Source organism: Toxotes jaculatrix, chromosome 6, assembly GCF_017976425.1.
Source record: "Toxotes jaculatrix isolate fToxJac2 chromosome 6, fToxJac2.pri, whole genome shotgun sequence".
Classification (NCBI taxonomy): Eukaryota; Metazoa; Chordata; class Actinopteri; family Toxotidae; genus Toxotes; species Toxotes jaculatrix.
This window is the reverse complement of record NC_054399.1, coordinates 11,178,363-11,193,318: the sequence shown is the minus strand read 5'-3', so window position 1 is coordinate 11,193,318 and position 14,956 is coordinate 11,178,363. Positions and strand designations below refer to the sequence as shown.

Genomic DNA, 14,956 nt, shown 5'->3' with positions numbered 1-14,956 from the left:
AGAGTAATGAGACTCCTGTGGTCCTCTGTAGAACGGCCCATCAAATTCCTGCAAGAACTGAAAAATATACAGGTGCAGGAAGGCAATGGGGTGACACTCTGCTGTGAGCTCTCCAAACCTGGCATTCCTGTGCAGTGGAAGAAAGGAGATAGTGTGTTGACCAATGGAGAGAAACACCAGATGAAGCAGAACGGCTCCACACTGGAGCTCCTCATCAGGAAGAGCCAGCCCGAGGACAGTGGCACATACAGCTGTGTTTGTGAAGACATAAAAACTACTGCCACCATCATCATCACTGGTTAGACGCTTTATATATTATGAACACATAGTTATGCTTTGGTAAAATGCATGTTTTTTATTGCATCTTTTAATACATTTATTTTTTATCACTTCTCAGCGATCCCAGTGACTTTCAAGCAGAAGCTGAAGAACCAGGAAGCTGTGGAGGAGGGCAGCGTGACCCTGCGCTGTGAGCTTTCTAAGCCAGGAGTCCCAGTGGAGTGGAGGAGAGATGCTCAACTTCTGAAGGAGGGAGAAAAATATCAGATGAAGCAAGAGGGCAGGGTGGCTGAGATGCTGATTAGGAATTTAAGTCTCACAGATGCTGGGGAGTACTGCTGTTTTGTTGGCACTGTTGTTACCTCAGCTGACATCAAAGTAAGAGGTATGTGTCACCACAACTGATACAGATGAAAAATCTGGTCCCCTGGTGATTTTGTATCTTAACCACAGTGAGATATAATTGGCATTTATATATATATATATATATATATATATATAATATGTGTATATATATATATATATATATATATTTTAATATTACAAGAAAGAGTTACTTCTAGTGATGTATTCTGATTAATTTGTTTTTTCACAGCGCTTCCTGTAACATTTAAACAAGAGGTTGAGAATTTGGAAGTGAAGGAAGGGGACAGTGGAGTTTTCTGCTGTGAGCTCTCCAAACCTGGAGCTCCAGTGGACTGGAGGAGAGGCAGAGTCATCCTCAAACCCGGATACAAATACGAGATGAAGCAGGAGGAACGTCTCACAAAACTGATCATCAACAACGTGGAGGAGAGCGATGCTGGAAAATACACCTGCAAAACTAAAGACTGCCAATCAACTGCTGAGCTCACCGTCAAGGGTGAGACAGAAAACCACGTCTAATTAAACAACTGCAATTAATGAAGTTGCCATTTTCAAAGGAAATAACCATTCCTTGTTCCCTCTCCTTGCAGCTCCTCCCGTCACGTTCAAGATGAAGTTAAGGAACCTGCAGGTGGAGGAGGAGAACAGTGTGACATTGAGCTGTGAGTTATCTAAGCCTGGCCTTGCTGTGGAGTGGAGGAAAGGGGAAGAGCTTCTGAAGAATAATTTCAAGTACCAGATAAAAAGTCGAAACAACATCATGGAGCTGACCATCAAAAACGCACAGCTGGAGGACAGTGGACTCTACAGCTGTATCTATGGTGATGCAAAAACCACAGCCAGCGTCACCATCACACGTAAGGGAGGACTTAATAACATAGATTTGGATTTGTGATTATGTAGGTTTTATAGTTATGCATTTGAATTTAAAAAGGAGCAAAATTAGGACAATATTATAGTTCAAGGAAAACTGCAAAACATACCACTCTGCCCAACAGCTGAAATTGCCTTGGTTTTGCTTATTTTATATATTCTTTCTTTTATTATTTGTGTCTTCTAAAATGGGCTGTTTTATCTGCTCTCAAAACACAACATGAACTTTGATTTTTCATCACAAACCCACAGCTATTCCCCTCACCTTTAAAACGGGTCTGAAGAACCAGGAGGCCCCTGAAGGAGGCAACGTGTCCCTTCGCTGTGAACTGTCCAGGGCTGGGGTGCCCGTGCAGTGGTGGAAGGCAGAGGACCAGCTCTATCCTGGAGGAAGGTATCAGATGATGCTGAAAGGGAAGATAGCTGAGATGCACATCAAAAACATACAGCCAGAGGATGTTGGAGAGTACAGCTGTGTCTTTGGAGAGCAGAAGACAACAGCTGAAGTAAACGTGAGAGGTATTTGACATACTTACATTTTGTGTTTCTTACATGAAGCCACCGTTAACACCTGAAATCTCAATATAAAACTTATGTTTAGTAGCACCCTTTTTGTGCTGGGGTTCATTAATTTATAAGCTCTAATTCTGTATGACTTTTAAGGCTAAATATAAACCCTGTATTCACATGATAATAAACCTGTGGCACATGAGTTGGCTGAGTCAGTATTTACTATTTTGAATTGAATTTCTACTTTTGTAATATGCTGTCTCCTATCTTTCTTTTATAAGCTGCAGCATCAGTGTTCTTTGAGAAGGAACTCGAGAACCAAGCGGTAATGGAGGGGAAATCTGTTCTACTGTCCTGCCAAGTTTCCAGTGCTAATGTCCCTGTCACTTGGAAGAAAGACAACGTTGTGGTGGAAGAAGGAGGGCGATGCATTTTGAAGAAGAAAGGCCCCACGCACTCTCTGGAGATCAAAAAACTGCTTCTGGAGGATGCCGGAGAGTACTGCTGTATCACCAGGGGCAAAAAGACCACCGCCAAGCTGACTGTGAGGGGTAAGTGGAGTAGAATTTTTTCCCTTATTTACTGATATATTTGGCTAATTCCTTTACATTAAAGGGAATGTGGCATGAAAAGAACCAACAGGCCGTTCTCAGCTAAGTTTTTGTAAATATATCAGACTCCATCTCTAAAAAGCCAGCTGTATCTAGTTCCCTCTTCCTCCACAGAGCGCGTGCGGATTGTCACAGAGCTGCAGGACATAACAGTGACAGCAGGAGAGGATGCAGTGTTTGTTTGTGAGCTGAGCCATGCTGATGTGAGTGAAGGTGCCTGGTGGCTCGGTTCTAGCCCTCTGCAGAGGAACGAGATGAACCAGATGACATGTCAGGGTCGCCAGCACCGACTGGTCCTCACCATGACAACACCTGAGGAGACGGGCACCGTGGCATTTGTGATTGGGGATGAGAGGACCTCTGCATGTCTGCTAGTGATTCCTAAGCCTAAAGGTGAGCAGAAACATAAGAGATATGGGGGAGAAATATATTTTGTATTAATGCAGATTAGCTTCCAGAGCTTCCTTTCAACTGTAAAGTGAATTCCATACCCAACACTTATCAATTGCTTTCTTAATCATGTCATGTTATTATCTTTCTAAAGTGGCATGTAATTTCAAATTCTAGTTTTATTTGAGGAGAAGCCTAAAGACGTTGTGATCATGGAGGGAGAAACAGCCACTTTATCCTGCACGATCTCTGACTTTACCTCCCCGGTTACCTGGAGACGTAACCATATTCCCCTTCGCAACGGTGATAAATATGAGCTGCGTAAGGAGGGAAAAGTCAACCTGCTGCTTATCCATGATGTGGAACCCCTGGACACTGGCATATACTCCTGTGATACAGGAGATATGCAGAGCAGCTCCAAACTTACTGTAACAGGTAAACATGGTAATAATGTTTGTTTTAAGAGGTGGATTGATGTTAAATTTCTAATGAACAATATATAGATGCGATACGGTATCGATACTCTTTCTTTAAAGAGTAATTAAATTTGTCAAACTATACTATAAAATGTTCACACCAAATGTCTCTGTCCTATTTCTTCTATTTTCCTAGAGCTTCCTCCATTCTTCCAGGAAGAACTGCAGAGTGTGGAAGCTGAGGAGGGAGGTTCTGCCTCTCTGTACTGTGAGCTGTCTAAACTTGGAGTGCCGATTCAATGGAAGAAGAACAGACTGCCACTAAGAGCCAGCAGGAAGTATGAGATGAGGCAGGATGGCTGCTTCCTCCAGCTTCACATCAAGGAGCTCAAAGTTGAGGATAGTGGCAGCTACACATGTCAAGCAGGAAGTGCTGAGACCACTGCAACTGTGACAGTGAAAGGTGTGTGAAGTTGAACATGTGTAGCAAATTTTTCTGTATCAGGAAACTGGCAGACAGAAAAGTAATGTCTTTGTCAGTTGAGGCATTTTCGTCTGATTGTGTAAACTCTTTGCATTTTCCAACATAGAAATTCCCACCCAAATGTTCCCAAAAGTAACTTTATCAGTACATTTTGGTGTCAGTGCTGACACTAGTATCATGTATGGTAACTTTCTGTTACTTTCCTATTATTGTCTGAACCTGCTTGAAATGCAAATACTGTATGAACTGCTTTGCTAAAATAACAAATTTTTTATGGTGACATGTACTGATAATGTATCATTTTTGTCCCACCCACCCCTTTTTCCCAGAGCTCCCTCCATTCTTCAAGAAAGGATTGAGAAGTGTGGAGGTTGAGGAGGGACGAGCAGTCTCCCTGTCCTGTGAGCTGTCTAAACCTGAAGTGTCAGTGCAATGGAAGAAGAACAGACTACCTCTGAGAGCCTGCAGGAAGTATGAGATAGAACAAGATGGCTGCCTCCTTTATCTCCATATCAATGATCTCAAACCTGAGGACAGTGGTAGCTACACATGTCAAGCAGGAAGTGCAGAGACCACTGCAACTGTGACAGTGGAAGGTGTGCACATTTGGAGATTTGCATGGCAAATGCCACAATGTCAGCAGTATATAAATCTAAACTAAAAGAGAAAACTAAACTTAGTGATTTTTCTGTTCTTATGTTGTGACAATCTAGTATAGAGCAAACACTACGTATCTATCACAAAAATAGGGAACAAATACATTGATATAATCTTTACTAGTTATTTGACCCCCTCCAACCCTTTTATCTTTCTCAGAGCTCCCGCCATTTTTCAAAGGGGAATTGCAGAATGTGAAGGCAGAAGAGGGAGGGTCAGCCTCTCTGTGCTGTGAACTCTCCAAACCTGGGTTGTCAGTGCAATGGAAGAAGGACAAGCTTCCTCTAAGACCCAGCAGCAAGTATGAGATGAAGCAGGATGGTTGCTTCCTCCAGCTGCACATCAAAGACCTCAAACCTGAGGACAGTGGCAACTACACATGTCAAGCAGGAAGTGCAGAGACCACTACAACCATGGCAGTGAAAGGTGAGTGTTTTGGAAATTGGAACATTTTACAGTGTCAGCAAGCTCTAAATCACAGAAGACTATACACAAGTAATTTTTAAATTAGTTTTCTCGATTGTCTGAACTTTCTGAATGTCATTGTATTTAGCTTTAACTTGAGAATGTCTTAAATGCTATTTCTGTTGTTCTAAAACATCTCATTAAATTACACCCTAAAAACTTCATATTCTCCAGAGCTCCCGCCATTTTTCAAAGGGGAATTGCAGAATTTGAAGGCAGAAGAGGGAGGGTCAGCCTCCCTGTGCTGTGAACTCTCCAAACCGGGGCTGTCAGTGCAATGGAAGAAGAACAAGCTGCTTCTAAGACCCAGCAGCAAGTATGAGATGAAGCAGGATGGCTGCCTCCTCCAGCTCCACATCAAGGAGGTCAAACCTGAGGATAGTGGCAGCTACACATGTCAAGCAGGAAGTGCTGAGACCACTGCAACTGTGTCAGTGAAAGGTGTGTGTGTGTGTATTCAGAAATTGGAAAATTTTACAGTGTCAGCAAACTCTAAATCATGGAAGGCTATACACAAGTAATTTTCAGATTATGTCTCTTGATAATCTGAACTTTGTAAAACTCAATATTTCACAGTGGACCAATAATCATTCATTTATCAGATATTTTCAGATATTAGTTATGCTAATCCATCCCACTAAGTTGAAAACAACATTTAATATATTAACATATTTTCCAGAGTTCCTGCCATTCTTCAAACAAAAAATGCAGAATGTGGAGGCTGAGGAGGGAGCTACAGCCTCCCTGTCCTGTGAACTGTCTAAGCCTGGAGTCTCCGTGCAGTGGAAGAAGAACAAGCTGCCACTGAGAGCAAACAGGAAGTATGAGATGAAACAAGATGGCTGCCTCCTCCAGTTGCACATCAAGGAGCTCAAACCTGAGGACAGTGGCAGCTACACATGTCAAGCAGGAAGTGCGGAGACCACTGCAACTGTGACTGTGGAGGGTGTGTGAATTTGGCAGTGAATAATTTACTGTTTTCTCTGCATGCTTTTAACCATATAACAAAATTGAGTGTTGCTCTAAAAGTCTTGATAATATCTGCATTACCAGATACATTTGTTTGGTGTCAGGCCTTTTATTGTCCAATTCCACTTAAAATGTATCATTATGTTTTTTTTTACAATTCATCCCTATTTTTGCAGAACTTGCTCCATTCTTCAACAAAGAATTGCAGAGAAGTGTAGAGAGTGAAGAGGGAGCTACAGCCTCTTTGTACTGTGAGCTGTCGAAACCTGGAGTGCCAGTTCAGTGGAAGAAGAATAGACTGCCACTGAGAGCCAGCAGGAAGTATGAGATGAAACAAGATGGCTGCCTCCTCCAGCTGCACATCAAGGAGCTCAAAGTGGAGGACAGTGGCAGCTACACATGTCAAGCAGGAAGTGCAGAGACTACTGCAACTTTGGCAGTGAAAGGTGTGTGTTTATTGGTGGTGTTGTGTATGCACAGATTTTTTTTTGTATTTCATCTCTTGAGTTCTTTATGATAGGAGGGTATACATTCTCAACATTTCAGACACTTATTGTGTGAACTGTGTGGCTCTCACTGAATAATCCTGTGTAGCAAACTCACGTATCAAGCAGATATGAACACTGAGTATATATGCAGGTCTTATTTGGCACCTTATCTGGCATATAATATTTTGGTCTGCTCTGTACTGCTTACCTACCCAGAGCTCACTCCATTCTTCCACAAGGACTTACAAAATGTGGAGGCTGAGGAGGGAGGTACAGCCTACCTGTACTGTGAGCTGTCTAAGCCTGGAGTGTCAGTGCAGTGGAAGAGGAACAGACTACCTCTGAGAGCCAGCAGGAAGTACGAGATGAAACAAGATGGCTGCCTCCTTCATCTCCGCATCAAGGAGCTTAAACCTGAGGACAGCGGCAGCTACACATGTCAAGCAGAAAGTGTAGAGACCACTGCAACTGTGATGGTGAAAGGTTTGTGCATTTGCTTTGTGCAAGGCGAATTTTACCTTATCAACATATGCTCAAGCCACAGAAAAAGAAATGTTACTGTCAGTATAGTATTGTCTTGTGATCGACTGAACTTGGGGATTCATTGTAAGTTATGACAAAGCAATTACCACCCATCCACCATGTAAGGACATGTAGGGAAACACATCTGATAATGTCGTACACACAATTTCTATTATTGTAAAGATGCTCTAAAGACTATTTCCTCCTCTTTATGACAATCTTTCACAGAGCTCACTCCGTTCTTTAAGAAGGACTTACAGAGTATAGAGGCTGAGGAGGGAGGTACAGTCTCCTTGTCCTGTGAGGTGTCTAAACCTGGGTTGTCAGTACAATGGAAGAAAAACAGACTGCCACTGAGAGCCAGCAGGAAGTACGAGATGAAGCAGAATGGCTGCATCCTTCAGCTCCACATCGAGGGGCTCAGACCTGAGGACAGTGGCAGCTACACATGTCAAGCAGGAAGTGCAGAGACCACTGCAACTGTGACAGTGAAAGGTGTGTGCATGTGGGTGTTGTAGGCATATACATGGGAAATTTTATTGTATCGTCTCTCAAATTCTCACTGAGGATATACCTTTTCAAATTCTTTAATGCGGTTGTGTGAACTGTCTGGAACCCACTGTATTTACCACTGCAGCAAATTCTACTTATCAGGCACATACCATGAAAACTACAAGTCATCTGGCATGGTCTCTAAAAATATTTTGCTTTTTTCTACCCCTCCTGTTTAGAAGTCACTCCATTCTTTAATAAAGAGTTACAAAATGTGGAAGCTGAAGAGGGAGGTATAGCCATCTTGCACTGTGAGGTGTCCAAATCTGGGCTGACAGTGCAATGGAAGAAGAACAAGCTGTCTCTAAGACCCAGCAGGAAGTATGAGATGAAGCAGGACGGCTGCCTCCTCCAGCTTCACATCAAGGAGCTCAAACCTGAGGACAGCGGCAGCTACACATGTCAAGCAGGAAGTACAGAGACCACAGCAACTGTGGAAGTGAAAGGTGTGTGAATCTTGATACTTGACCTGACTAAATTACAAGAAGAAAATGAGTTTATTAATTTATTTTTGTCCAGGTTCCACCACACATAATTTTTTTTTCTCATTCTCTTCCTTAGCACTGCAATCTACTCCGCCAAATGCAGAGCCTCCCACAATATTACCTAGAGTAAAGGGCACTGTTTCCAGAACAACTCCTGCTCTTGAGAATGAGAAACCTGGCCTCACAGAGGCCAAACCTGTTCCTCCAGAACCCAAAAAGAGATCTCATAGGAAAGCATCTATTACAAACTCAGATAAAGATGTGGAGCCAGTGTTGGATCTAAAACAATCTATGATGAAGGAGAGCAACGAAAACCAAAAGGGAATCCAACCTGTAAAGCCTATGGAGAAATATGTTGATGTTGTACAGAATATAACAGAAATGGAGAGGAATAAAGAGGAAGAGAGTGAGGTGTACAAGACGGCTGAAAAGTCAGTGAGATTACTGGAGAAGAGTGACAGGATTGACTGGAAGGTCAAAGAGCCAGGTATGTCTTTGGAAACAGAAAGTGAAGCTTTCTTGGAGAAGAGAGAACCAGGAAGGAACTTAGAAGAATTCGTTAAAGCTGACCTTAAAGTAAGTCAGTCAGAGAAGATTCTGGGTGACACTGTGGTAGAACAAAAGAAACAGACATTAATTTGTCTAGAAAAGGAAAATGAAGTTGAACACAGCTTAAAACAACAAAGAAAGCTTTTAGAGAAAAAGAGTGAAATTGAGGAGAAGGTAAAACAAGCAGGAACACTCCTGTGGAAGAACAGTGAAGATGAAAAACAGCCTGTCAAACCACTAGAAAAGTTCGTTGGAAAAGACATAATAAAGGAACAAGATGCAAAGTCTGCAATAAAGGAAGGTGCAGTAGACAAGACAGCGGAGGAGCCTTTAAAACCACCAGTAAGATCAAAAGGAAAGACAATAGAGATAAAGGAACCAATCAAATACATTTTAAAAGAAACTGAGGAGTTAATTCCCCAAGCATTAAAGACCACCGTAAATGATTCAGAGCAAGACCATAAACAGAGAGACCATGTGAAACAAGTGTCAACAGAGGCAGAGAGAGACCAAAAGCCATTGAAGCAAGTGCTGCCTGTAAATCACCTGGATAAACAGTCAGTAGAACAACCAGAAAAGCCTTCAGAAACAGAGGCTGAATTTGCCCCTCCAAAACCACCAGTGAGGATAAAAAGCAAACCAAAGGTGGGAATGGAAAAACAATTATCGAGGGACATGGAGACAGATCAAGATGGACAAGAGCCGACAGTCAGTGCTGTGAAAACAATGGATGATCAGCCAGTAAAACAGTCAACGAGGCCGGTGGAAAAAGAGGCTAAAGAGAAACCCAGATTTGAGAGGAAACCATCGGTAACAACAGACATTGAGATATCTGAGAAAATAAGGCAGCCTGTGAAAGCTGCAGAGAAAGACGTAAACACCAAACAGCCGATCAAACAACCAGTAAAACCCATGAGAAAAGAACCTGGAGTTGACCAGGAAATTAAAGTGGCAGTCGAGCCAATGAGAAGGCAGGAAGAAAAAGAGACAATGAAGATGACAGAAGATGTTCCTCTTCTCTATATTTCTGAAGATGAAACTTTCTCAGAGGCTTTGACTGAGATACCGGTGGATAACAGCAAAGTCCTGCCCACTGGCTCTTTTATTGAGGGATCAACTCTACCCTCTAGTCTTCCTCCGGTTAATGTACCCCAGAAGATACAATCATCCGAGAATGCTCCTCCAGAGATTGACATTAGCACTGAGGATGAATCACAAATGCAAGAGGCTGCAGTAAAGATCCAGGCTGCCTTTAAAGGCTACAGAGCTCGCAAGGACATGCGACCTGTCTTTAAAGAGGTGTTTAAGAACCAGAGTGCAGATCTTCATGGTACAATCACTCTAGCGTGTGTTGTAGAAGGAAAACCCAGCACAGTGCGCTGGCTGAAAAATGGCCAGCAAATCACTAATGATCCACGCCGCCGTATTGAGACCACAGAGAATGGCGTGTGCACACTGGTAATCAAAAACTTGACCACCAGTGACGGTGGTATCTATACCTGTGAGGTGGTGAATAAGTTTGGTGTGACCTCCTACAATGGAAACATAACAGTAGTACAACCTCAGCAGCCTGCTTCTATACCCCAGAAGCCAGTACACCCACCCCTTGCAGCCATAACTCCTCTGCAACTTGCCCCTCCGAAGCCTGAGGTCCAGCCCAAAACACAGACTCAGAATCTGCCTCAGACTCAAGCACAGATTGTCACTAAAGCTACAGATGCTGCAAACTATGTAGAAAGTGTGAGCATCTCTCTGTGGGAGGCCTACAACCTGACGGAGCAGGATACACAAATGAGTCTACAAGAGAGGAGACGATCATCTCTCATTGCTGCCAGCTCCAGTGAGTCACTTGCTTATATCCAAAGTGTAACGACAAAAAATATGGCTTTGCTTGGCTGTACGTTTACAACATAGTACATATCATTTTCTGCTTTCAACAGTGTCAAGTCCCTCTGATTATGACACAGCTCCTGATATGATGGAACCAGTTGAAAGTGGCCCAGCTGTACCAAGGTCAGAATGCAGAAGAAAATATTTATTTTGGTATCTGAATTTCATAGCTAGTCATCTATTATATGCTCATAAAAACTCAAAATATTTTTAATATTGTCACAGGGAAGTAGCAAAACAAGAAGAGCAAGTATCTCCTCCGAAGGAAGATAAAGAAGAGATAGCTGGTTCACAACCTCCTAAGAAACTATTGAAGGTCAAAGGTAAGCAATGTTGATTTTGTTCATTGTTGTTTTTGACCTTTTACTACTTAATACTACTACTTACTTTACTACTAGTTATACGAGAGCTGTCTTCCTCTCTAATTTGTAGGGGCTCATGAAGGCAGAATGAGGACGCCATCGCCAAAACACCATCTTGCCCACACACCCTTAGCTAGTACCGTCTCTGGATCAGAGTCAGAAGGGGAAGAGGACAGACGAGAGGTACTTTTGGCATATTACACATTTATTTGTATAAGCCATCACTTTTGTTATATATTTGCTTTTTTTCCGCCCCTCAGACATTTGAAATTTATGTGGCTCGAGCTGACTGCAGTCCTAATGGCGGAAATAAGGACAGCTTTGTTCTAAAGGAGGGCCAGTTTGTAGAGGTGCTGGATTCGGTTCATCCCGACAGATGGCTGGTGAGGACCAAACCTACCAAAACCAACCCTGCTCGACAGGGATGGGTGTGTCCAGCCTATCTGGAGAAGAAGAGAAAGGTAAGATGTATAAATCCAGATGTCAGCTCCAATGCTGAGTAAACTTGCTGTTAACAGGGGACATTAAGTTTGTTATGTTGTGAAAAATGAAAAGGCTTTTAATCATAAGTATATGACATAATAAGTACACTTTTAATCAGCACATCACTGTTGTTTTTAATAGGAGACCTTCCCACAAATAAGAGCGCCTCAAGAGGATCTTGATGGAATAGGGTCTACAGGAGAAGAGTACAGGAGAGCTCTGAGGTCTGTTGTTCTGCTATTATGAGCTCATGAATATTGATTGGTTACATGTAATTGGACAGTTCTATCTGGAGGCGTTTTTTGATGATAGAGAATTTATTTGCTCTAATTACACATTCCAGAAGCAAACTGCAAAATCAAGCATTGCTGATTTACATTCGGTCCAAATGAAAGTCCCTCTTTTTTTTTAGCCAACTGGTCCAAGGCCTGATTGATGGAGAGGAGGAGTTTGTGAAGGAGATGAAGATGTTCACCTCTCACCAGCTAAATCATCTGGACTCTAGTCGCCACGTCCCCATCAACATCCTCAACCAGAAAGAGATCATTTTCAGGAATATTAAGGACATTGTGTTTCTGCATGAGAGGTAATACACCTGCACACACAAGAAATGTATTTACTTGTAATATATTGTATGTAATTCATTTGTAGTTTTCTTAATCCTTACTTCTTAATTTTGATGTTTACCAGTGTTCTTACACACTATGTCTTTTTCTAATGAGACCGCTTCTATTGATACTTTCTTCTTACTTTCATTCCAGGTCCATCCTTCCTGGTCTGAGAGACTGTGCCACCGACGATGATGTGGCCATGCATCTGATCAAGCACACTGAAAACTTTGAAAAGTATCTTCACTACATGGCTGGACAAGCACAAGCAGAAGCCTGCGTCACTGACAAGGCTACCCAACAGTATTTCAAAGTATTCACAAAACCTGTGTGGATTTAAGCATTAGTGTTTGACATGAAGATTGTGGAAACCAATGTGCTGAGTAGCAGCATTACTGCACTGGTCTAATGTTCTTTATTATTTATTGTTGCTCATTTCACTTCAGGAGTTAACAGAATCTGGTAAGCCTGACGCACCTGTCATGGATGTCCTTACCTTCCTCCAGCGACCAGTGGAGAGGATTCAAACCTACCAGGCTTTACTGAAGGTCAGCGCAGTTTCATTTACACATTTGTGTACAATTTTTCTTGTTTGTTTTTTTGTTTTGCAATCAAACAAAGAAATAGAGAAACAAAAATGTTTGTATCTTGGATATTAATTTCAAGCATTCACACTTATTCTGCTGTTGCACGTTACAGTTTATTTTTGAAAATGTGTTTCCTGAACGCCTGGGATGTAAATGAAAAATTTATTGGCAGGAGTTAATCAAGAACAAAGCCAAAAGTGGACAGAGCTGCTGTCTGTTAGAGGATGCCTTCTCTATGGTGTCCTGTCTACCCTGGAGATCTGACAACCTGCACCAGGTGTCCCTCATCGAGAACTACCCAGCTCCTCTGACTGCCCTGGGTGAGCCAGTGCGACAGGTAATTACAGATGACTGACACGTTTTCATGATAAACTCCAGGTTTATATATCTTGGGCAGATATGAACAACCTGAGTCACATTCTTCCCCCCAGGGAGTCTTCACAGTGTGGGAGGAATCTCCAGAAATTAAGACCGCCTCCAGAGGGCATCAGAGACAAGTCTTTCTCTTCAAGGAATGTATTGTACTGTGTAAAGTGAAAAGAGACACACGCATGAACAGTGACACCTACACCTTCAAGAACAAAATGAAGGTAACATGAGTTGATACAAAAAGAAACCATTTTATTCCACTATTGGTTACACGCAATAAAAGTTACTGTGCTGTACTCGCATTGTTTTTTCCGCATTTTTTACCTCATCTTTGCACTCACCCATCTTTCTCATCCTCACTTTTTTGATCTACTCAGCTGAATGATGTGGAAATAAAAGAGACTGTGGGTGGAGATGAAAAGTCTTGGGGATTGTGGCATGAGCACAGGGGCTCAGTGCGGAGGTACACACTGCAGGGCCGCTCCACACTGGCTAAACTCCCCTGGCTCAAGGACCTGAAGGATCTCCAGCAACGCTCCAGTCTGCCCACTAACAGTGAGTAAAAGTGAACACTTGGTAAAGTTTGAAAATAAATTCTAAGACTAACAAATCTTTTCCATCAGTATGTTCTGTTCTAAAAATTACAATGGTAGCTACAGAATTACATTGATTGAACCCACTATCTATTGTGTCTGGTGGACCAAAGGGTTTGTCTTTTGTCCTGTTTATTTTTCTCAGAGTTGTAGAGGAACAGAGTATTTTTTTGCTATAAAAAGGTAAACATTTTCTCCAAATGCTTCATGTTCAATTTCTGTATTTGTGTTTGTCCATCAACAGGCCCTCCAGTGTTTGGGTCACTGTTGTCTGACTGCACAACAAAGATAGGACAGACAATTAAATTGGCATGCAAGGTCACAGGATCACCCAAACCAGTGGTCAGCTGGCTCAAAGGTCAGAAAGGCTTTTTAATATATATATATGTAAACAATTTTCTATTGTTACTCACTGTGTTTTTTCACCTTAATTTATCGGAGTAAGCTTTGTTGAGCATGTATACCCCTTTGTATCATCAAAACAATAAGTCACAGTTAGAATCTGATGTCTACTTTTCAGATGGCCTTCCTCTGGAGGACGACCCCCGTCACATCATCACAGCAGACCGGTCCGGCACCTGCAGTCTCATCCTGGACAGTCTCACTGTGGAGGACTCTGGACAGTATATGTGCTATGCTACTAGTTCCATGGGCACTGCTGGTACTCTGGCTAAGGTTGCGGTGCAGGGTGAGTCTGTAGATGCACCTTAGCCACTTGAGTGTTTTAATCCAGAGCGATATGTTTGTGTGTGTTTGTAGATGAACACTGTACATACAACACATGCAGTGTCACAGAGGACCACAGGGCAGATATTGGACTTCATAATTTATTTCACCATATTAGTGCTGTGACTAAAGCACAAATACTGCCTCTAGTTCTACTACTGCTATTGCTGCTATACTACTAGTATTACTTCTATTATTAATAGTACAATTCAACAATTTTACTACTACTAAAAACTAATGCTTTATTCTACTATTTGTACAACTGCTATCCAAGGGGGGAGTTGTAGGTTTCAGAAGTGAGGAGCACTTCCGTGTTCAAAAAGCTGCAGTTCCTCGGCTGCCGCTTGGGGCTGGCTCCAGAAGTGAGCAATTCTCCATTGACCCCCATGTTAAAATAGCCAACTTTACAGACTAAAAAACATATTTACAGCTTGGTACATTTAGATACAGATAGAGGACCGGAGCAGCTAATGTTAGGAACGCTGTTGCGGTGTGTTCCGTGCTCTCAGAGTCCGTTTATTGCGGGAATACTAGGCTACAATTTTATTTCGTCTTATTTTTCTGTTTAAAAAGTCCGAACGGAGCAGCTCCGTCAGTTTTGATAATATTAATCATTTTAATATATTATTATTATTATTTTTATTATCATTAATAATAATGACAACAATAATGTTTGTAACGTTTTAATATATTTTATCAATATGAAATAATGATTGTTTCAC

At 42.0% G+C, this 14,956-nt stretch overlaps 1 protein-coding gene across 1 annotated transcript in view; it reads left to right on the top strand.

Moving 5' to 3' along the window:
- obscna (obscurin, cytoskeletal calmodulin and titin-interacting RhoGEF a) overlaps window positions 1-14,956 on the top strand; it is a 40,724-nt gene that overhangs the window by 12,955 nt on the left and 12,813 nt on the right. The window contains exons 23-53 of the mRNA XM_041039817.1: window positions 32-298; window positions 398-664; window positions 875-1,141; window positions 1,236-1,502; window positions 1,771-2,037; window positions 2,310-2,579; window positions 2,754-3,032; window positions 3,207-3,464; window positions 3,642-3,908; window positions 4,259-4,525; window positions 4,746-5,012; window positions 5,226-5,492; window positions 5,731-5,997; window positions 6,197-6,466; window positions 6,725-6,991; window positions 7,259-7,525; window positions 7,762-8,028; window positions 8,144-10,456; window positions 10,557-10,629; window positions 10,732-10,829; window positions 10,939-11,051; window positions 11,129-11,329; window positions 11,493-11,575; window positions 11,764-11,937; window positions 12,113-12,272; window positions 12,406-12,507; window positions 12,719-12,883; window positions 12,978-13,136; window positions 13,293-13,470; window positions 13,753-13,866; window positions 14,029-14,196. Coding sequence (XP_040895751.1) covers window positions 32-298; window positions 398-664; window positions 875-1,141; window positions 1,236-1,502; window positions 1,771-2,037; window positions 2,310-2,579; window positions 2,754-3,032; window positions 3,207-3,464; window positions 3,642-3,908; window positions 4,259-4,525; window positions 4,746-5,012; window positions 5,226-5,492; window positions 5,731-5,997; window positions 6,197-6,466; window positions 6,725-6,991; window positions 7,259-7,525; window positions 7,762-8,028; window positions 8,144-10,456; window positions 10,557-10,629; window positions 10,732-10,829; window positions 10,939-11,051; window positions 11,129-11,329; window positions 11,493-11,575; window positions 11,764-11,937; window positions 12,113-12,272; window positions 12,406-12,507; window positions 12,719-12,883; window positions 12,978-13,136; window positions 13,293-13,470; window positions 13,753-13,866; window positions 14,029-14,196 — 8,649 coding nt within the window. The remainder of the gene's footprint in view (window positions 1-31; window positions 299-397; window positions 665-874; window positions 1,142-1,235; window positions 1,503-1,770; window positions 2,038-2,309; window positions 2,580-2,753; window positions 3,033-3,206; window positions 3,465-3,641; window positions 3,909-4,258; window positions 4,526-4,745; window positions 5,013-5,225; window positions 5,493-5,730; window positions 5,998-6,196; window positions 6,467-6,724; window positions 6,992-7,258; window positions 7,526-7,761; window positions 8,029-8,143; window positions 10,457-10,556; window positions 10,630-10,731; window positions 10,830-10,938; window positions 11,052-11,128; window positions 11,330-11,492; window positions 11,576-11,763; window positions 11,938-12,112; window positions 12,273-12,405; window positions 12,508-12,718; window positions 12,884-12,977; window positions 13,137-13,292; window positions 13,471-13,752; window positions 13,867-14,028; window positions 14,197-14,956) is intronic.